Source organism: Nyctibius grandis, chromosome Z (assembly GCF_013368605.1).
Source record: "Nyctibius grandis isolate bNycGra1 chromosome Z, bNycGra1.pri, whole genome shotgun sequence".
NCBI classification, from domain to species: domain Eukaryota; kingdom Metazoa; phylum Chordata; class Aves; order Nyctibiiformes; family Nyctibiidae; genus Nyctibius; species Nyctibius grandis.
Window position 1 is genome coordinate 93,793,511 of NC_090695.1, and position 24,315 is coordinate 93,817,825.

General features: G+C 37.6%; 1 protein-coding gene across 2 annotated transcripts in view; it reads right to left on the reverse strand.

Moving 5' to 3' along the window:
- Nucleotides 1-271: 271 nt before the first annotated feature.
- The window catches only part of CZH7orf50 (chromosome Z C7orf50 homolog), a 130,739-nt gene continuing 106,695 nt past the window's right edge, over nt 272-24,315 (reverse strand). For both annotated transcript variants that reach the window (XM_068422494.1, XM_068422496.1), the window contains exons 4-5: nt 6,570-6,651; nt 272-1,927 (exon numbers count right to left, since the gene is read on the reverse strand). In XM_068422494.1, the coding sequence (XP_068278595.1) occupies nt 1,745-1,927; nt 6,570-6,651 (265 nt within the window). In that variant the 3' untranslated portion in view covers nt 272-1,744. The remainder of the gene's footprint in view (nt 1,928-6,569; nt 6,652-24,315) is intronic.

Below are 24,315 nucleotides of genomic sequence, written 5' to 3' on the forward strand. Positions count from 1 at the left end.
TTTTTGTGTGATAATCAAAAGTGGCAATTTTCAAACATCTTGAGAGAAATTCTTCTCTGACACCTAAAAAGCAGTCATAAAGTTGCAAAAAGACACTTTGAAAACTTCATCCCTGAGAAATTCCTGGTTTTCCTGATGGAAAGAAAAAAGTGACAGTATTGCTTGGAGTGACAGTATTTTTTCCCAGCTGCATATTCTCAGACATAAAATATAAGATCCAATGATGTTTTACGAGTTCACTAAATGTCAGTATCACTTCTTTTTATTACAGACCCTTTTCACCAACTTTTACACCGGAAAAGGAATTTTATATAGCTTTGGGCCTCAGAAAGGCTTTGACACCGCATGCATCCTCTGCAGCCCCCATCCAACTGTCGCCCCATGGTACAGGAACAGCACCTGGTACAGGAACAACAAAGGAGAGGCTGGCCACGGCTGCTGAATTCTGCTCACCATTGCGTTACACTCCATCACAGTTACGGTGCTAGAGCAGGGCATGCTGGTCTCTAGTCTTTTTTTGGCTGAAAACATCATCTTCAAGAAGTCAGAAGACATAAGTTATTTGTTACTAGTAATATACTTCATACTTCTAAAGATTTGTACTAATCCATGACTGTGAAGGCTGTCAAATCCACTCAAATGCTCCTTATTGAAAAATTAGACCTGCATATCCACAGATCCTCTCCTCCTTCACCCATCCAAATTAAAGCTGTAATTCCCAAAGACAGTGACTCTTCTAACACACTACACATTTCATATAGTGGTTATTAATAAAGTATGAACAATGTTTGCAGAAACATTAAAGAACCAGGTCAAGAACACTGTCTGAATACAAGTGTTATTAAATAAGCCAATCATCCAACTTTTGAGTAATTAATATCCTTGGTTTTTACTTGAAAGCCTCATTTTCAGCACGTTCATAGTAGACAAATATCCCACGTCAAAGCAAATGAACAGAAATTAACTCTTGGACACCAATTACAAGAGAAAGATGAAAATGCAATATTGGCAGGCTAGATACAAAACGTTGCAGCACAGCACTTCTCATCATAGGGTGCATTTTGGTACAAAATCAGATGATTTCAGTACATGTAGTCAAAGGATTTCATCTGTTCCCATCTGTGCATTATCTGAATGTCTAAACAATTGCCATAATGCATTTGAAAACTTTAAAATATAAAAGGAAAACTAACAAAGCTGATGGTATCTCCAGATCACCGTGTGAAGTACTAATAAGCAACTGTGTTATACAACCCGTGTTCAACAGACTGAAAATGATCTTTCCCAAATCCAAATGACATACTTCTAAAGCTGAAAGTGATAGATTACAGCTGGCTGAGCAAGCACTGTACTGTATGCTCATTTTAAAAGCTGCCATTGTAAAAGACCCTCCAAGCTTTTTGTTGGTTCCCTTGCTCTTATTAAGAACTGCAAAGCTCCTCTTACTTAACAGTAATTACAGGGGGAGGTGGAGAAAAAGTAACAAGAAAGAGGTTTATTTTTCTGAAGATGTGCAGTAAGATTACTTTTAATAGCATTTCTGTGGACCAAATATGTTATTTTTATTTCATCACCTCAAAACATGATAAACATTTGCAACTGGAAAAAATTATAAGCACAAAATCTGAAAATTTAGTATTAGGATTCTTATTAGAAAATATGTCTTTACAACTAATTTATAGTCTCTGTATACAACATCCCATCCTTCTCTCCACCAGACAACCATTAAGACACAAAAATACTCTCAGGACAGCAGCTGCAGAACTTGTCGTATGCGCTCACATTTCTCCAACAGGTTTGGGTCTTCTGCATCGGAACCATCAAATTCCTTCATAAAAGCTTCAGCTTTCTGCACAGTTATGTTTCGTGCACCGCCTTGAAGCCCTTGCAGATAATCCAGTAAAATGGTGAAATACTTGTCTGGAACCTTCAAAGAAAAAAAGAAGGAAGAAAAACCCCCTGCTTTATTTTCTTCTCTTACAATACTCATTCACAATCATGTCAAACCATCACCTGAGAGATAATTAGGAGAACTGCATAGGCTTTTGCATTTGCCAATGCCCACCTCTGAGTGGAAGCATTTCTTGCCAAGGTTCAAGCTCCTGGGAGAGATGGACCGTGGTGAGAGGACTGTCATGTGCTCAGATGGGCAAAGCATCCGAGAGGAAATTCTAAGCAGATGTGGAAACGCTGATCAGCAAATGCAAACACTCCCTGACAATGAGCTCAAGGCTGTGAGTGGTGTTGGAAGAGAAAAACCCACTAGCCAAATCCTACTTTTGGACACATGTATGCAAACCTTACTAAATTTAGTGAGAATTGCATGCACATCTGAGGAAAGAATTTTGCTGGAATCACCCTCACCCCTACCCAAAATTATTTGTTTGCTAAGATGAGATACCACCCACCATCAAGCCCTTTGACAGAATGCTTATACAAAGGAACAGAATTTAATTTGAAAACCAAATTGAATTCAGACATATTGAAATAATTTTTAAATCATGCTGACTAAAACTGATAGGCTCTACTAACATGTCTGACATTAAAAGCAGTTTAGTCATCTACAGTTGCACTACCCCCATTTCACTCCCTTTCTAATTAACTAGTCCGAGGTTAAATGTCAGCTTATCTGGTACAACATACAATTTAAATGATCATCACATTAAATAATCTTGGCAATACCTAGCAGAGACTTTTGAATGATTTATTCAGTATTTTCAAAAGTATTAGGTGAACAGATCTACGTTGAAGTGTATCTTAACTTTATGTTGTGTATCTGTGGAACAGGTTTCAGCCAATACGAGAGTATTTTTGCCGTGAATCAGGAGATGTTAAAAATGACCTAATACTACAAATATTTTTCTCCATGTTTAACTTTACACATATAACTTTAAAAGGCATACTCGACATGAGTCAAGTTAAACACATACGTAAGTATTTAAGGGATTGGAGACTAATTATTCAAGGGCTGTTTCAATTCTGCAAAGTATCAACATTTCAGAGAAGACAGAGCTTCAACAGATACTTAATTTACAACTTATTTCTCCATCGACATTTGGCAGCATAACTTTGATCACTAAAACTTCTATCACTCCAAAAGAAGAGGAAGACAGACTATTCCAACACTGCCTTCATCAGTCAGGGATATTACAAAGTAATAAATCAAAACTAAAGTCTGCATTCAGCCTCGTAAGTTATATGCTATGGAAAACCTTCTAATTCTTCACACAAACACTCTTGTGTTAAAGAAACAATACAGATACAAAAAAAAATATTAATTTTACAGTGACTAACACTGAAATGGATGATATATGAAGTGCTGCTATAACATACAAATCAAACATATTTAAACATAATGAAAAATGTCTGTATTTTTGAAACCTTTTTACTCACAGTAAAGCGGTACTAATAACAGACAAAAACATTCAGACACAAACAATTTCAGCATGCTAGTGCTCCTTTCATGCAGATGCTCAGTAACGGGTTTTTAAAGCTCAGCAACATTTCTATGTTTCAATCCTTAGCCAAATTATCTACGTAATTTACACCTCTTGTTCTCAAACCTCGTGGTATAGTCATACCTCACTGTGGAATTACAGTCATTATTATATCATTTAAGCAAAGTGCTTGAAGGGGCAATTAAAAGCCTACTCTAAACTTAGAAATACTAAGTGTGCAGACAGACATGGCTGCCTGAAGCCTAGAAGATATTTAGCATTTGGCCCTAAGGATAAGCATTCAAGTGTTCAAAAAGTCTGATTTTTTTCTTTAACACAGCTATTAGGTTTATTTCAGCATAAGCTTACAATACAGCACCATGTAGGCAAGATAATATCATATTTCCTCCTAATTTACACATACAATAGAGCCATAGGAAGGACTAGAACATAGAAACTGCCAGCAAAAAGTTAATGAAATCCAAATTTTAACTCTTCAAATACAGTAGTACGAGAGCTGGAATTTCAGGGACTCTTGGCAAGGTTTTACAAGAAGGAACACAATCCTTCTTCTAAGATGAGCTTTTGGGCTGGCTTGAAATTGGATATCAAGATCTCCCACCACGGTTCTGGCAAGTGGAAGTAATGCTTATGGGATTTTACTATTATTCCTTTGCTAAACTGTTTTGACCTTTTTCTTGCTTCTTTTTGTCTCTCTCTCACTAACCTTGCCTCTGTTCTAACTAGCTAATACACACTGGAGCTGACTAATATGGAAATACCCCAAAGTGAAATAATTACCATCCTTGGGAAAAGGGAGGAAACACTACAAAGTAGCAGCAGTAAAAGAACAGTTATCACTTTTAAACTATACTGTGTAACTCAAGAGTTTTCAGACTTTTTAGGCTTGCAGATGCCCACATATTTGCAAAGCAAATACAGATTTCTGCACAGAGAACTTCAGCTTACTGCCACCAAGCTTGCTTTTCTCGGTTACCTTCTGAGGAAGCTTCAGAAACCCCTCCAGGGCCTCGCAGTCCAGAAGCTGAAGACAGCCGATATAGTTACGTTCTAAAAATGCTGTGCCAGATGACAAAGATCAACAAATGATCTAGTGTTTATTTTATACTGGATCCTGAAGAAGTATATACACTGTAGGTATACAGGCTTGGCTTGAAGCTGTCAGCCAACCACCAAGATGGATTTTAAAGGGACTTTAAAAACCCCTTATGTTGCAAAGGACTTTAAAACCTCAACTTATTTATTATGGAAAGAGACCCATGAGTACAGGAAACTCAATTCACTTCTTTGCACGGCTTTTCAGTAGGCATCCAAGTGACACCATGAGATCAAAGATGTGGCTTAGGAAGGAAAGAAACTCATGTCTCCTTTTGTATTTTAGTCATGCTTGGAAATCCAACAGATTTTATTCTGTAATGGACAGGAAGTTGAATTTAAGTATGAAAAAATATTCAAAAGAAGCTGGTCTGCCCTCCCTACTGTCTTGATGAAGAATGAGACTTCATCATCTGCTTAATTATAAGCACTTGAGCAGTTCTACTAACTTTACTGAATCTGGATGCAGATGTTAATCATTATCTAAAGCTCATACTCAATGCATCTCTAATTATTAAACTACAAAATACGTGAATTTAAATAAATCATAGCACTTTCATCAGATTTCAAAAAAAAAAGAAAGGAAATTTCATTTCAGTGTTGAGAAATGAGTTAAGCTGGGTTTTGATACATAAAACAAACGCTACTTACAGTTAATTATTTCCCAGTATATTTCAACACAAAACCCAAAGTAAACAGGTAGAAAAGTAAAAACATCATTCTGCCTGTAAAACAATTTCTAGGCAGCTTGAAAGAGTATACATTGATTTTGAAAGGTTGATAAAGACTTTTAAAGGAGAAACTTAAAAATAGAAGACAGTGCAAACACCCTAGGTACCTACAATCAAATTTGTATTCTGCAACTAATCTTTTTAAAGTATTACACCGTGTGAACATTTTTGCCTTCAAGAAACTCTGCTTTTGGTTATCTGGTTCTCTAAAAGTATATTTAATCATAAAGGTAACACCCTATGTCAGGTGATTGGCTTAAGAGCTGCTGAGTAATTTGGGTCAGGAAGATTAGTATGCTTAAATGTTTAGAATGCACACAAAAAAATCAGCAAAAACTAACTGAATGTCAACTAAATGAACTGGGAAGTAAGGCACTGTGCAAACGGCTCGATGTTTGTCCTATTACACAACAAAATGAATGACCTGAAACCCCCATTCAGTACCACGATGGTCAGACACTTATTGGAAATTCAATCAAAGTTGTTTTTTAAGTTATGAAATTAATGGATTTCAGTAATGATGCAAGCATAGCTTCTGGTTATACTTTATGCTTTTTACAGTCCACATCAGGTTTCACTTATATTTTAATGAGAAAGCTATTTTAACATCTTGGCAATATCGCTGTACATCTTACATGGAGCCAGAGATATATGAAGCAATATGAGAATCGTAGTTTAGAGTATTGGGTTCCACATTGAGAAATTCAAATTAGTGATATGACTCAAATTCTCAGTAAGCTCCAGATTTATATAAAACATGAATCTGCTCTATTTATGCTTGATATATATCAAATATAAAAATCCAGCATACACAGGAGAATGATCACCAACAAAATCAAAAGATTAATTACAAGCAATTAAAATGATTCAGAATTTTGGTTAAACACAAAGTAATTTATTTATAAATTATTAAAAGATTATTAGAAAAGTGCATGGCTAGTACTAGCAACTTTTGATCACAGAATCACAGAATGTTAGGGATTGGAAGGGACCTCGAAAGATCATCTAGTCCAATCCCCCTGCCGGAGCAGGATTGCCTAAACCATATCACACAGGAACGCGTCCAGGCGGGTTTTGAATGTCTCCAGAGAAGGAGACTCCACAACCTCTCTGGGCAGCTGTTCCAGTGTTCGGTTACCCTCACCGTAAAGAAGTTTTTCCTCATATTTATGCGGAACCTCCTGTGTTCCAGCTTGCACCCTTTTGATTAATAAAAAAGAGCTACAACTAATGTATAAACCTTAATATCATATTTGTTCTGAGAAAAAGCAGCATTAATACAAACCTTCTCTTTATCATACATGTGCAAGAGAAGCCAGGTTTGTCTTGTCTTTTGAAACTTCCATTCTTCTGGGTTTTCAGACCAGCTGTAGTAAATTAAAAAAAAAAATTGCTTAAATGAAATACTGTGTGATCAAAACATTCACTCTTCATAAAAAGTTTCCTACAATGACTCCAAGTGACTTTGCATGCACAACATGGAGTTTCATGACATTGTGTGAAACAGATACTAGCACACATTTATACAAGTGGCAAAAAAGAACACAAGGGATGGCTACCTGGCTTTTGTGCAAGAAGTGAAGAGATTACAGGAAGACATTATGGCCAAGAATGTCATAAAGTTTCATCAGAAAGCACTGATTCCTTGAAGTTAAAAATCAAGTCCCACTCCTCAGCTTTGACCAGTCCTTTATGAGAAGTCATTGCCCTCATTTGACCCACGACACTGAGCACCCAAATCCTTACCGCAGCTGCAGGGCTACCTGAGCATTTGGGAAGGTGGAGTGGACGAGGAATCGAGTTTGGGTTTCAGAAAGTTGGTATTTCACAATAAAACAAAATTCATATAAAATTAAGCAGCCTCTAAAGGCCTGGAAGGAGACATTCACGCTACAATGGTCGCCTCAACAATGGCTGAAGCCCATCACAGACGACTGTTCTAGAGCAGAGAAAATTCATTTTTCAGGAGCATATGTTTTACGGCTTGGATTTGTCTAAAGGTATTACATAAATATTGACGTTTACAGGATAGGAAAATGCTTTTTATGTCTCACTCTCCCCAGGAATTCAGATTCCAATATTTAGCTCAAAACTTCAGGCTGCTTCAATACTGTTCAAAGTGAGCGGGTAAAACAAATGATTAACATCTGCAAATGTTCTTTCACTGCTTAGCAAACACATTTTAAATATGCAAAGTTTTAGGTGGGTTAAAATGGCACTTTTACGTACGTCTTGAACATGATTTTAAAGCTGGTATATGCTGTTTTAGATGAAGAAAGAGACATTTATTTCTACAAACAAATGAGCAAACTAGCAAATCTCACTGTAAAATTAAGACTGCTTTTTAAAAGTACGTGTTTGAAAATTAGCACCTTAACGTGTACAAAATTTGTCAGTACACTGAAATATCATTTAAAGATCCAGAAGAAAACATATGAGGAGAAAAAAAAAACAGAAAACTTTATGCTTATTTGATTTTTCTCTAAAGAAAAACAGGTCTCCAGAGGGTAGCATGCAAGATGTCTTTAATGTTCCGGCTTGTTTTACACAGCAATAGAGAGCACAGGAATCAATTGAAAAGCCAGCTGGGTATAAGAATTAGTATTGTTTAAACACTGTCAAGTTTAATAAAGCAAGAGAGTCCTCATATTCGATGAATGCTGCACCAGCAAATACATTGTTCACTCAATTCAATGAAAAAGAAAAAAAAAATGACCACAGATTTGTACAGAAGGGTTTCATGGAAGTCTACAGAAAACCCAAAAGAAAAAAAATATTGTTTTGACTTTCAAATTCAGGATAAAGAAAAAGCAGCAACAACTCATTAGGGTTATCACTAGCTAAACTCAATAAAAAGGTCTGTAACCAACACATAAGGTAAAAATCAGACAAATAACAGTAAACCAGGAAGGACAGACAAAACACTAATAACCACAATATATCATATTTTACATGCTCAAATTAAATCCACAAAGGAACTGATTTAGAGGTCTCTTTTGGGACACTATAAATAAATAGGCAAAAGTTTGCAAAATAAATATTGCTCAAAAGCAGAAGCCCAAAAGTTGACTGCCAAAAGTTATGGAATCAAATAAAAAAATATTATTATGGGGAAACCATCCTTCTCCTATCACCACCAACCTAGAAATCAAAGTACTTGCAAAATAAAGATCATTCAATCCTTGGTGTCACTTCACAGCAAGGTGCCCAACTGGACAACGATGACTGTCAAAATTACAACACTTGTAATGCAAGGAGCCAACAGAGGATGAATTAAAAAGGGCTTGTCTTGTGGGTGCAGTTTGTGGGGCAAGCTTCCTGCTCGTTGGTATCCAGTTTCTCTGTTTGCCAGGCAAATGCAGTAGCTCCTAACTGAGAAACTGGAACTTTTGCAGGAAGTGACTTAACTTCCAGAAGTCCTTCAAAAAACAGAAAGCCGACAATGATGTGCTTGCCGTTAAAAGAAACACATTCTTTTATGAGGTTCATACTTCTGAACAATTACATGGAAGATGCTACAAGAAATGCTGTCTATTTGCACAGCATGAAGAAGGAGGTAAGTTTAGAATTCTTTTTTATGTTAAATAAGCCTGGAAACAGTTTACATTATAATTTTTGCAAGGTGACAAGAACAAGCTGAATGACAGATCTGTGACCGCATCCTGTGAAAAAAGTTCCTCTTCTAATGAAAACCTTTAACACGTTTTTGTTTCTTTAAACTATACTATGTATTTATACCTTTGCGATTATATTCATTGGTTAGACACACCACATAGTACTCTGAATATTTTATTCTCTGCTAATTTTATGTTTCTATCACTTACACTATCACCCGAGTACTGTTAGGCATAAAATATAGTCTGATTTCACTAGTTTCCTATAAAGCTATAGGATGTTAAAATATCTTTATTACCCCGTTTATAAACAACTGAGACCAACAAATGAGTGCACTATAAGGTTAATTGCTCTTATTAGCCTATTACCAAAACCAGATGCTCTCTTCTACATGTTAATGCAAGCCATTATATTCCTGCATGTAAGGTCCCACATTGACTTTCACTCTAGTGAATTCTCTTGTAGAAACAAACAAAAGTTTCAGCTAGTCTTCCTGAAAGGTTCACTCTATATACACCATAATAATTCATAGAAACAACAAATACTTGAACATAATCAACCGCAGAAAGACCATTTGTGCCCATTATAGCACTGGAGCCTCACAAACGGTTCCTTTTCGTTTGTGCTGTGTCCTATTAGAATCAAATACTAAATGAGTATGGTAAAAAAAGTAGTATTTTCCTTAATAGACTATGGGTGTACTCATATTTTCAGAAAATGCTCCCAAGTTTTTAAGTGGTGCTCTATCCATGGTTGCATCAATTCCTGTTTTCCTCCTTCAGGAAAATGGTCCTTAATTCCTATCAAACTGTGGGCAAAACACTCATGATAATGGATGCACAGTCTTTAAGACAGATAACGTGGCAGTTGCTCCCTGAAACTGGACCCCCCAACAGTTATTAAAAGTTTTCCACTGATTCCTATGACTATGACAGCTTTTTTCCTACTCCTATGACAGCTTTAAAACCTATGGAAAGTATCACTCCGTGACAAAGTGAAAGGGGCATCTCCTTTTATCAGAATGACATAACTAGTACATTTTTAGAAATCTTAACTTTTAAACTACAAAAGTTAAAGCTTTGTAACACAAGAGAGGTCACATTTGCTGTTTATATGGAGATAAGCTTCCTTGATATAGTACAGCAGTAGAAAAGGCTTTTCCTTTGAGTGATTAAATATACAGAGTAAGACCAACTATATTACAGTTTAAAAATAACTTTTTATAGACAATCACAACCTCTTTCACAATTTGAATTAATTTGGTAGCCTTTAGAAGTATCTATGTCCAGATCTAATACCAACTATGGAATTGGATGAAAAATATACATGTGTAAAACATATTTTTCCAGTATGCCTTGGGTTAATTTTCAATACACTGTACAAACACTAATTGCCTTCTTTACACAGTTAATGTTTGAATCTTTCTTATGAGCTCTAGCTCATTGAAAAAACACACTGGTTCCCTTTATTTAAAGAGAACTTTTATGTTTGTGCAAATCATCTTCCTAAATGGCTTTAAAATTGAAGATACAGATGAAAAGAATCAAATTAATCAAGCGGCTTCAGGAATTTTACATTTGGGCTTTTGGTTTTTAGCATAAGAAGCATTTTCTCATACCGAAAAGCTGTCAAAGATTCTTAGTGGTCTATCTCATAAATGACTTTTAGTGTCTATATTAAAGTAATCTCACACAAATCTATTCCCAAAACATGGGAATATGGGCAGTGTAAGGAGGTAACCAGGAGACACTGGCAGTGTGCAGGGCAGAGCGCTCTCAGGGATGTCCTAGTAGAAAGAGAAGGGGAAGGGAAAGTGGTCAAATTGGTTCCAGAAACACAGTAAGAGAAAAACATTATTGTTACAAATTGGATTCAGGAAGACAACACAATGCATCTGCTTACACTACTGGCCAGGACAAAACACTACAAAGCTGTCACAATTATTAAATAATCTTCTATGCATAGAAAAGCACTGTGCTGAGAGCCAACCATTTTACTCATTCAACTTGAAAAGATTATTGGGTAGGAGACAAGTCTCAAGAAACCAGAAAGACAGACAGACATGTGACTGCTGATTACCTTCCAGAAGACAGGAGAGCACTGCTGCATGCCAAATGCAAGGACATCGAGACTCACCTACATCTACTGCTCCAATTTTGTGCCATTGACGGTCCAGCCCACCTCAGATACACCTCTTCCACCCTGGATAGCAATCCAAGGTGAAGCAGACTGCCACCAAATTTAGATTTCTCCAGCATACAGCCCAGGCTTCGCATCAGGGAATTAATTTTGAAGGTTTCCCCAGCCCTGAGGACCAGGTCAGAGTGCAGCCTCCTCTTGCTCCCCTGTGATTTACCCATGAGGACCCTCATGTCTTACTCTCTCAATACTCTCTCAAGCTTCACTGAATCTCAAAGGAGGGACAGAGCAACAGATCTGGTCCATTACACCACATTCAAGGCTACATTGAAAAGATCTATTGAAAACTGTAAAAGCAGCATACTACAACACTATACAAAAATTGTCGCATTCTTCCCACCTCATTTGTCTGGGTACTTTTCTGTTTTGATACACTCAGTTATTCATCACCCTGAAACCTGTCTTTAAGGATCACCTATGTTCTTCTACATGCTCCACAAGGAAGGCTGAACAGAAGTTACGGCACACGCTTAAGGCTTGGAGGAATCAAATTAAGCCCTTTATTCCCCCAAGCGCTCTGCAAACAGTGCAGAAGGTATCATTTATGGGCTCACCGCCCTATCCGTAAAATGTGGATAACAGGTGCTTCCTCAATAAAGAACCACCACACTCTAAAAATTTCCCTTAAAGGTATTTTAAAGCCTTGCTGAAGCACTTGGCATTCAAGTGATTTGCTGTAATATTTCACAATGCAATACATACAATAGCAGCGACTTTAAAATACCATGCACTTATGTTTAAGGCAAGCTCACTGCCCTTATAAGGCCCGAATTTGGAAACTCTTGAATACTGTTATCAAGGCAGTTCAGCGGTGAGTGTAACACCACATATGGGCAACAGGTGAGCACAGGAACCCGGCACCTCAAAGAGGCTCCCTGGGACTGCTGGAAGCAGCACGGAGGGAGCAGAAATTTGGCATAAGCTCATTCTTGTGGGAGAAGAGCCATTTTATAGCTGGAGGTTTTATATGGATATATAAAAATATATATGGATGTGGATGGAAGTTTTATATATGCCCTATAGTGCATATAGTGAAGTAGGAATAATAATTTTTTGTCCAGTTATGACACATACAATTATTTAAAGGGAAATGTAAAAGTGTTTATTTTTATTGGGGTATTCAGAATTTCTTCTGTTTCTCTCAGGGGCATTTAAAACAAATTTACTTTTAAAAAGATAGTTTTGGAATGTCTTTGTCAACACCTGCATGCCCAGAAAGCTACCTTCCAGTGCGCTTCAGCGCTCAGTGCAAGATAAGAGGAAGTCTCACTTCATGTGATGCCGATTTTCCTCATTTGGAAAAAATATCCAAAATTTAAATTCTAAATAGATTTTCAAAGACTTGACCGGAATGGCTGTAGTTAAAATCTTAGACACACTAATCTGTTGCAGGACTCAAGATATAGACGTAAGAGAGAGTCATAGCCTGTATTTTTAACTGTGTTTTTCTCGTGTTATGGATGACTCTGTTTATCTCCCAACTCCAGTTGCTGGAGAAATTTAGTATCTTTATACTGATATTCTCAAATCCAGTTTGGAAGCTAATTAAATTATGACTCAGATAAAGGTTTTCCTTATTTTCCTGGAAGAGAAGATGACACACTAATGGAGCTCTTTTGCCAGAAGAAAACTTTCTAAAATTGTCAACAGATTTTAGAATCAGTGCCACATTTTTGGTTTAAAATCCTGGCACCATTTCTCAATCTGTGGTTTAAAAACAATTTTTAATATATCCTTCCATCTGGTTTAGACGCAGTATAATGACTAAAGACTTGTGAAAAGGCATGAGGAGGAAGCTTTTTTTTTTCCCTTTTTTAAAAAATTTAGGAATCACAGATGCAGGAAGAAATAAATGTGCTTTTTAGTGTCCCATTTTTGTCCTGATGTCCAATATAAGGACAGATTGTATCTGATTGTATCTGTACAGCAAACTACACAGGTCACAGAGTTTTCTTAGAAAGTATTTCTAATGCAAAAGGAAAGGGCCTTTGTGCCTTAAAGCAAAGCTTTGATTAAATCTACATAAAATGTTTATCACAGCATACCTTTTATTATATGTACTTTTATCACTTGCCATTATTTGTAACTTTTTATATTATGTTTGCATCCTGAAGCTTCAGCCAAGCTAGAAATCCCTTTCCTCTCCCACTATAGGCACTGTTCAAACGCAACATGAGACATTCCCTTGAAGAGCTTCGAGTATAAACAGATGAGACAGATGATAAGTGGAAAGGAAAACTGACCCAGAAAATTGTAACAATGCCTCAAAACCATACAGCAGGTCATCAGTAGAGCTCATATCTCTCATATATGGTACAGTACATGCAGGATATCTCACTGTGATTCAACTTGTCAGCTTTTCATAGACACCAACATACCTGCAAATGCCAAGAGCATTCCACTGGGAAAAAAACCTTTACAATTTTTTTAAAAAAATTCTTTTTCTAGCACAGTTATTTAGCTGCTGGTATCTGCATTAGCCTGCCTGCAGTAAAATTGCATTTTGATCTGAATATATATATAGCAGTAATAATATGCTGAGAACTTTCTGTTGTTTTCAGTAATAACAAAAAGGTCAGCAGTAGACTTGAAAGCCCACAGCTGATATTACGGTATTATTAAGCTAAATGTGCGTTTTATTTTACATACATTCATAAAAAGAAGACAAAGCAGGAGTTGAATTATCACAGAAGAAGAATAAAAAATGGAATTTGAGCCCTTCACAGCCAATCTGTTCTGCTCCCGCAAGCAATATACAACTAAGTGCTATCCCAATGCTAAGCTCAAGTCCCATCTCCTCTCCAGATGTCCATCTTTTCTTGCACTTAATTCTGGTCACACTGATGCCCAGACCAGAAATAAGAGAAAGGGAAAATGAAAACAACTGTTACGCCTCCCTCCCAAGAAGAACATCCTGGGGGGTACGAGGAGATAAAGAGGGCCCCATAGTTTGTATGAAAATCATGTAAGAAGCCAGATGCAAGTAAAAGCATTTGCAAAAGTTGGCAACAATCCATTTATGTAAATACTTTCTGATGATCATATGAGGGATAAGCTACCAGACCCAGAGAAAAACAAATACGGTCACTTCTCTTCTGCCTTACCATTACACCACATAACGTCCAACTGTGGTACAGAATACTCCTGCCAAGGCACGGATTCAAGCTGAGTTTCAACCAGTAGCTCATTTTCATTGCTTTTTAAATTTTAAATCAGCTTTTAGAACTTTTAAAGGTTCGCCCCCCTAGCACCTCAAAGAAGAAAAGAATAATAGAACAGATTAAACAATTAAGAACAAATGAAAAAATTAATTTCTTAAACTAATTGTTGCATTTCAAAGGAGGGATGTGAAGAGCATGTAAATTGAAATCAGGCTGAAATCACTGCTTGTGACTCTGTAATTCCATGTTGTTGGGAGAAGACTAGGTTCTGCTCAGCTAGAGCAAATACTCACTGGATTTTACTGCTCACCAGGAGAAGCAATGCAAGTCTTTTCAAGCTAGATTTAAAAGATTCAATTCTATTGTTCAGTGCCACAAAACTAGACCAGTAACACCTAGTCATGAGTATACAGCTGGTGGAGCATTAACATACCCTGATCTTGCTCCGGGTGTCAATACAAAAAATTCTATAGTTTCAGCAGTGCTGGGTCATACCTACAGTAGCTGTACTTAGAATAGCACAGTCTTAACGAAAGAATTAGACAAGATACAAAAAGCTGCTATGAGAAGTCAAATATTTACTAATGTAATAAAAAAAGTCTGTAAAATTTTAAGGCCTATCTCAAGGCTAGCAATGCTTTAAAAAAACCCCAAACTTTTGGTTGTAATAAGAAAACACCAGAAATGTATGAAAGTGTCATGATTTTCTGTATAGTGATGCTGAAAGAAAATGCTGGAAGAGAAACCAATTTCATGCAAAACTTTGTCAGTGAAAGTTTTTGAGGAGGGATGAAGAAATGACCACTTGGAGAAGGGTTTGAATACTGAAGATTTTGGCTGATCGATTTTGCTTCAAGCCAGCCAGGATGCTGAAGTGCCAATTTATTGCTCAGTATACTGAGTTGAAAGTTTGTGTTATTTAGTTATTATGCATGGGCTATTTCTAGAAGCCCTGAAGCTACAAGTGAGGCTGGCACCCTATGAAGGTGCCTAATCCAGCTGGGCCTCTGATCAGCAGCACTGCTGAAAATGTGTTGCTTTTTTGTAACCAGACGTCTTTAATTTAACTTCAGGTTGGGTGTTTATGTGCTGTTTCTACCTTTGCAAAGACTAATGGACTTCCATAGCCAACAAGATCAGAAGTGCTCTTCTGCAGTTCCAAACTGCAGAGTAACTTTTGACTATAATATGAAAAAGCAATGCTCCCTCACTGCGCTAACGAGATGCCCGCATGCCAAATACCTACCTGCGCTAAGTCCCAGCACCATGCACATTCCTCCTTTCTGACTCTCAGCATCCAGGACATCTATAGTCCCAGTTGCAGGGAGCCCAACTGGCCTCCTTTCTTCCCCACAAGATTCAAATCCTGTTCCTGCAGATGTCCCAACAGAGCTTCCCCGCATCCTTGAGGAACAGGAGCTGCTTAGACTATGAAGCACGGTCTCAGTGACCTTGAGGGATGCAAGGGGTGCAACCCACCCACTGCAATCTGGAGGATGGCCAGGCAGGCTGGATGCCAGCAGCATCTGTGAAGAAGTACCTCCTGTGTCCTCTCCTTGCTTGACAAGCAGAGATACTCACACTGACAAATAGCTGGCCTCAAACCAACCCCATCCGTTGCGGTGTCCAGGGGCTCTAGCTGAAGCCTCCAGGAAAGGATAAATCCTTCCCTCAAAGGGAAGCCGAACTTTGAGCCTAGGCTGTAGGATTTGCCCCGTACCTTTTCTACATCGCTGGCCTGTTCTGGTGGCGATGTTCTGTAGGGATATCAAAGACATCCTGGACTGCCAAATTCTTACCTAGCCCCTTTACTTAACTGAGTTCTCTTAGGACAGTACTGAGGAACAGCTATTTATTAATTTGGATGCCAGCCCTAGATGCACTGTTGCAGAAATTACATTTGCGTGCTTTTTTTTTTTTTAAATGAAATCCAAGTATTTTTATTGCTGGCTAATTAGACATAGCTCATCTTTGTTACAGGAAGCCCCACGCAGCCCTCTTCAAATAACCCATCACACAGATGGCTTCTACAGTGCATCTGAGAGGATACCACATTTGAGGTTGTTCTGGACCAATTGCAAGAACATATATTGAAGCTTTCAGAAAAAAAAAACATCAACCATCCTTGTAATTTTTTACATCCCAGTTTGGACATCCCACATCTGCATTCATTAGGAAGGATGGCAGAGGCAAAAGAAGAGAGAGCACTGCAGACTCCTGGCCATTTGAATCTCCTAAGTTGTAACCTTACAGAATGATTTACTCTTCCTTTTGCAGAAGAGTTCTAAAAAGGGACAAGCCAATTAAAATATCAAGATCAACCTAAAAGCGTACAGCCATTGACAGCCCACTCGCATTTTCGTGATTTAGCTGGTATGTTCAGGTATCTCTCACTGCATAATAAAATCTGCTGCTGCACTACAGTATTCAGGACAGTATCAGATTCTCCTCTTCTAATATCCTGTGATGTGCATTGCACTACTAAGATTTAAGTAATCTACACTTAAAGAAACTGATCTGCCAATTACTGCTTCCTGCAGATGGCTCTCATTCCAATTCAATTTTATTCATATAAAAGTAATTACGGATACCTTTTTGGGCATCATCATATTAATAAATGTGTGAAGCAGGATACAAGTTTTATTAAAGATCCAGTTTTATTATTTCAAAAATATTGCTTGTTATTCTAACTGGCTAGGAAGCCTTGACAGCTCCCTGGAACTAATTGATTAATAATCATTGCCAACTGCATTTTAAATTTTAATTTTGGCTTTGGCTGGCTAGACTAAATGATTCCCTAGAGCTACGAAACTACTCGCCACTATTTTGACTATTTGGGCATTGGATGAATAGTTTGAACGTGTTTCAGGAAGTGAGCAGCAGTGTTAATTCTCCTAGATCTAAATTTTATGATGCAGAGAAAACATAAAACCTTCCTTTTGCATTTCCACCATGTCAAGAACGTAGTCTGAATGGAAGAAGATGAGTGAGTACAAAATGCCTTTTCTCTACTCCAGAGGATGGGTTAAGCATGAGATGCCTGGGCTCGGGGCCAGGCGCTAGGCAAGGAGTTTGGAGAGCCAGGGGAGAGCAGACTTCAGAGGCTGGGAGGAAAAAGCTATGCCTCATACGCCTTCAGTGAAGCCTCACTGCAAACAAAATTTTATTAAAATAAAGTAAATAATCCCTGCAATCTGCTTTTAGTTCAAAAATATCAAGAGGTAGCTTGTTGTAATACTTATATGTGAAATGGGTAATTTTAATTATTCTGGTTTTATTTGACCTGAATAGTGTGCAAGTTTTCCTCAAGACAAACAAAAAAGGTCAAAGTGATTGTGTGAAGTGTTGAGCACTCACAGCTTCAGTGAGCAATGAAGGTGTCTAGTTACTGTCAGGATACAGTCCTGAAGCAGACTGGCCTGTTATTAAAGACTTCTGCTTCTGAATCTCCCTAATATATCTCACAAGGTTTCTAAAAGTCATTTCAGATGAAATAATATATTAAAGCTGCTTAATTATTCAATTAGATGCAACCTCTTTTGTATAATACTATAGACAGATGAAAGCTGGATCTCAACAAGAAATATCTAATGGCTACATTTAATAAACTGTTAAGAAAATTCATTTATACTAAATTTTATTTTACTGGAAATGAGAGTCATGAAGAAAGGATGCATTAAATTTTCTTAACTAGGTTTGGAAATAAAGACGTTATTTTACAGGAAAGAGAATCAGGCAAAGAAACCTTAACCATTTTTACCCCGATATTTATGGACTTCACACACATAATCTAGTCTTCCCCATCTGAGGAAGCACTTTACAGCACGACAGTTAATTACTGCTAATGCAATTTATAGCTGCGACAACATACATGTGAAAATTTATGAGGAATCTTAAAAATCCTACTGAAAAAAACTATAAATAAATAAAAACAAACTAAACTTTGAAAAAAATCAATTTACCAAGAATGGATGGGAAGCCTCCTCAGGCACATGAGAACAAGTCATCTTAAGAGCCACCAATCTCATCTGATACAAGATCATATGCAGGAGAAAAATCTTATATATGTGACTGAGAATAAAAGTGCTGTCTGTAACGTCCAGCTGGCTAACTCGGGAATTTTTGTTCTGAGTTTTATCAGCAGCAAAAAAAGTAGAATAAAGCTGCTCTGGTCATTTGCAGCAAAACTACAAAGGACCACAACTGCAAGGAGACCCCAACCACGGAAGACACAAATCTCTCCCAAAGTAGCTAGAAGGGTTTGGAATATTAATCCATCATTGCATGCCCACCTACAGATTAGTACAGAAGTTAGTGGCCTTTAGGAATGTCTTCAGATGCCACTACAGAAAAAAAATCCATGCAAACCCCTCTTTCAAATTAAGGAATTGAGAAAAATCCTACAGGTCTGTTGGGACCAGGTGTTGGTATAGGGCCAAAGAAAACAGAGTCTGTGTTCAAATGAGAAGGAAGTTATGTCTAGCTTCCCTCGTGTCACTTGCTTGAAAGGAGACCTTTGGATAGTACAAGGACTTTGTTGAGTCACAAACTTCATCACTGTCTAATTTATTCACCTGAAAAATGGGGTAATATAACAATTTCTCAAAAGCTGTCATAACAAGAGTGAATAAATTAGTGTCAAAATATTTTTCATTTATTTTGGCAAAATACAGTCATGATATGCTATCAGGAAAGGTATTATGGAAAAGCAAATTACCATTACTATGACAGGAAGAAGATAGAAAAAATATTTTTTAAAAAACAAAAATAAAAATCCCTTTAAAGATGAGGGTGGTTAGTCGATAACATATTTTTCAGCTGATCCTGTAAATGATAGATGTCAGATGAAAGGATTTGTGAATTCATGTTAATGATGCTATTAAACACAGTATTTTCCCTACGAGAATGTCTGAACCAAATGCCCAAGTAAATATTTTGACAGCTTTGTTTCACACTGAAAAAATGGTAGAAGCACAAAGAGACAGAAGGTTTCAAAGTAAATCACTCTGCAGCTTTTACTGAAGTATGCTTTGAGATGTCTACTTGTGACCTTCCATAAAATTAATTCAAAGATTTGGAAAGACGAATTATTTGATTTGGAGCCATAAAGTAGGATTAGAGTTTCCTAATCTATTTCTCCCTTTTTGTTAAATTTAGCAACCATTTATGGTTATGCAAATTACAAGAAGAAACCTCTTTCCTCTGCCATAAACTAAATAGGATGATGAGCAGATTTAGAAAGATAGAACAGCTACTGACTCTGAGAAAAATTCAGCACGGGCATGAGCTTCCCTTGCTTTCTCCTCTTTAGCCATACATTAGTGCTAAGCAAAGGGGTAAGAAAGCTACTCCAAAACCATTCCCTATAGAAAGGAATTTATCCAGAATAATATTAATAGCTAAACCATAAGAGGTTTGGTTCAGGGAGAGCAGCGTTAGTCCCGCAGCTTTTCCGAAGCTCAGTTGAATGAGTTGCATCATAAGCATTTACTAATTTGGCTGGAAAATCATGCAACCGCTGATGTTTCTAACACTTCCTACTTCTGAATGAGTTGAAAATACCACAGAAATACCTGCAACATCTGAGAACTTCCATGTATAACTAAGCTTAAAAGTCTTAGAAGCTGACATTTCAGAACCTTCAAAGAGATCATCTGTTGTGTTTCTAGAAACCAGAGCTGCTTACCCAGCAAGCTAGAAATGGCAAAATACATCCAAAAATATTTGTATGAACCTAGGGTCTTCACAACTTGATACACCAGTATGGTGAGGACTTGCTAGAAATGACTGAAATTATTTTAAAAAGTAATTCTGTCCATCTGGAGCATTTCCAGGATATATTACAGATACCCAGAATATATTCCTACAGTTCATTTTCTTCCCAGAAATTCTTGATAAAAATAACTAAGGTTGGCTTCAAACTACTTAAAGTTGTTTTTTGTTCTTACTTTTGGTTGCTGTTTTTAGAATATGTAGTAAATAATACTATTATTTGTCAGCATTAGCTTTAACTGACAAGTTTATCTTCAGTAACAGCTTAAGAAGCCTTGGTGCCTGGCACTGCAAGCAGTATAACTTACAAATCAGCTCCATGCAGTGTCCAAGCTCATTTGCAGAGAGCCATGACTTCTTAATTCAGGCTCATTTGGGTGTTAACCCAGTTATTCAGCTTCCAGACCCAAGTCAGTACTTCTGCACAGCACTGTGTCATGCAGGCATCTTCCTCTGTTCAGCGCCAGCGCAGGCATCTCTTCAACCACCTGCATTGCAAGGCTGGACTCGCATGGAAGAGCTGCAGACCAACATTGTTGCCTTCATTTTTTTTTTGGTGAGCCTTCTTCAGGCAAAGCCTGGATCAATCAGTCCGGATAGCTGTAATATTTATAGGTGGAAAGAGAGATGAGATATATGTAAGGAACAGTAATCTGCATAAACTCACTAAATTAAAAGTAAGATCTTAACGTGCTTCTTGCAGAGCAGCGGCATTGTTGTATTAGAACCATAAAAAGCAGCTAACCCGCCAAGAAGTTAATAACGGTTTAAAAGCAGTTCCTGCGCAATATGACATCCTGTGGATGTCATGCGGGGGTTAGAAAAACACTGGCATGGCTCCAGCACAGTTCTGCATATCGCTTGCCACCAAGATACAGAAAAGTGAATCCAGAAGTCAGTGAGTGTATCATAGGGACTGAAAATCATCAAGTCGGGCTGCCGTCAGACGTCTTGATTAAACAGGCAAAAGCCGCATGGTGCTATTACCGAGAGTGTAACGTGACATTCACAGAATCCTAAATGCATAGTTCGAATAATCAGATGATAATGAGAACACTAACATCTGGAAACATATATCATAAAGCCAACTCTGAAACGGTAGGGTATCTGACTTGCTGCAGCCAGGCTGAGAAGCACTGTCCCTTTTACAGGCAGTGAAAAATTGATTGTGGCTACAGTTGGCATGTTCATGCCAAAGCCGTCATTAACACAGAACTGAATAATAGTTTGGGGGGAGAAAAAAAGCAAATGTTTTCAGTGTGCAGCAAATTAAACGTGAAATCTCAGTGCGCTATGGCTCAAAGATGAATCCAGTGTTGTTGCCCATAAACCAAAGCCAGAGTGACAGGGAGCAGGAAGGAATCGCAGACTCTCAGTCCCTTCTGCATCAAGCTGGAAGGTGGCTCCAGTAAAACAGCACGTTTGCTTCCAGGTCTTGCATTTCCAGAACGATCACAGACACAGAAGTTCAAATAAGAGCAAGGGAGCACATCAGTGTCTGGAAGGACTAGTAAAAGATGAAGGATTACAGACGTACCGCTTCACCGAAGCAGCAGTGAGATTGAGAAACAGACGCAGCCATGTGAAGGATGTGAACACCATGATGGGAGTAAGTTATTTACAAAACGTGGGGCAATACAATGATTTAGAAAACCTTGCTCAATAACAGGTCCAACGTAGCAGAATAATTTTTCTGCTTCATATACCCTAAGAGCAAGCTTTGCCTTCTACAGGAGATAATATGCTTGAGTACATTTACAGAACAGCCCCAAGCAGCACCAAATCTGTAGCACTAATATGTCCTCTCCACCTACCCCCCAACAACAAGAATAACTGCCGGCATAGCAGCACCCTAAAAATAGGAAAGGTGTGGGCACTGCAACAGAGAGCTTTGTAGAGTGTCTTGAGTAATGCCAGGGCTGCTAGGGAACTGCAAACAAACTTGTGTGGCTTCATCAGATGCCATGGGGTACTGAAATTACACAAGGGAGCGTACGATAATAAGGTAACTCACTCTTAATAAGACGAGACTACTTTCCTCTGCCATGAACAGAGATAGTGGCTTCCTTTAAAATGAGGAAGATCTGTCAAACTATTAAGATCAATTGGAAATGATTCAGTCATACAGACATGCTGATTTAGGTCAAGGAGGGGAATCCCACTTAGAGGCAGGTCAGGCCCTGGTAGAAATTAAAAGTCAAGCAATACAGAAAGTTGGAGAAGTGCTAAAACAAATTCACTGATCTCTAGAGTATTAGGAAAAGTGCAAGCCTTTGAAATCAGATAGTAGCAAGTGCCTGCCCAAGTTCACATAAAACACAGCCGCAGAACAATGCCAAATGCAAATTTATCCTGTATCTGACTCTCTGGATTCATGAGGCTTCTTAGGGAACTAATAAATGTGAGAAAATTACTAAAAGCATGTATGAATAGATTAATTACATCCACAGTTAATGCTTGCCCCAGAACCTTTAAAAAATAGCCCTACGATTATTAAAGCAAAACTAGCTTCCATCACTATTCCCCTAATCTTTGAGGAAAAGCTGCTCTTTCAAGACACCTTTAAGCCCCAGATGTTGAAGGGAATTCAGCAACACTGCTGTGTCTCATTACAAAAGCTTCTCTTAAGTTCACATACTATTTTTGCTACTGGCTAATTCAGATTCATCACTTGAGCAGTTCTCCAATAGTTTACGAAATTCAAGATAACTGATGAGCTTTTATATATGCTGCACCTCCCTATCAGGAAGGAAACTCTTTCTCCATCCCGGAGGATGGAGGAAGGAGAAATGACACTAAATGCTAATGTTAGTTTCTATTAAACCCAAGGAGTCAGTCTCTGGAGGGAGAAAAGAAAAAATTTGTGTATGTTTACATTTCCAGTGCATCACTTACTCTTAATACCTAAAAACTTAAGCCATTGATGGCGAAACATCAACACCAGTGCCAAGTTTGAAATTAATAAAGATTAAGGCCAGCAGCAATGAGAATGATTTAAATAAGTTCAGAATCAAACATCAGAAGTCATCACTGACTGTGGCTAAAAAAATACCTAAACTGTGGGAGGAAAAACAGCTTCAAAATGTTATGGATCAACAAAGCAAATTAAATCTGACACAGCACACTCAATATACTTTAAATTTAGAAACTCTTTTTCAACATTAATGAGTGTGTCTGTATTTGCACAGAAGCTCTCTCAATACAGTCACCTGGTCCCAAATGAGGCAGGATGAATGGTTTCGTGATTTCCTGAAGGGCGACCTTCATCTCAGCTGTTCAGACACAAATCTTAAATGTTGCTGCCTTCTTTACAGCCCAGTACAAGATTCCACTGGTTCCTTCAAAAATCAGAAACTTCCTAGATGCTAACACTGAATGAACACTAAGCTACCTGCTAATGCCCTTCTCCAGATGGCCTCTGCTCCAGTAGGAGTAAAAACTTGATACACTTTAAACATGTTATTTTTATTTATATTATATAAATCTATATAATATATAATACATTATATATATTTAAAAATATCAAAGTATTTTCAAAATAAATTATTCAAAATAAATGCTTACAGCAACACCCCTCAGATTTCTGTATTCTTTGAAAGGAAGAACAATGTTTCAGCTTTAAAAATCTCCCATGCTTGGCACTGTTTGTAATAAAGTTTGACCGAGGACTGGGATCTGTTTCCATTCTGCAAACACAGCAGATAAACAACCGCCCTGGGTTGCACACTGCTTTCAGCAGCCCTGCCACTGCGCTCAGCAAAAACCACCTCGTGTTCTGCAGAGTCAGACTATTTCCACGCTCGATGGGAAATTCTGTCTCTCACTTTTGTGTTTCTCTAATGTGCCCTTGCTTTTTATTATTCTTATAAGCATCTTTTTTTTCTTTAAAGAAATCTCTGACATTCTCTGAATCTCACCTAAATTTAAATTAGGGATGAGGAAAGTAAGACCTATAAAGAAAACTGAAAAGACAATGCCTTGGGAAACATTCTGGTGACATATATTACTAGTATAATATAAACCATTACAGAAAGAGAAGAAATGTCCTCCAGAAGCTTATTTTTAAAATTTTAGCACATGATAAATAATATTGCAAGGCTTAGGTAATTCACAGCAATATCCAGATAACAATATTGTCTATTAATTCTACTTCAGATGACATCAATCCTGTAATTCCACATACTTTCAGTGACATCTTTTCAGATCTCTGTCTATTCCTTTGATGGGTGATGGAGAAAACCATATGTGCAGATCCATATAACAATGAACTTTCTAAGCCAAACA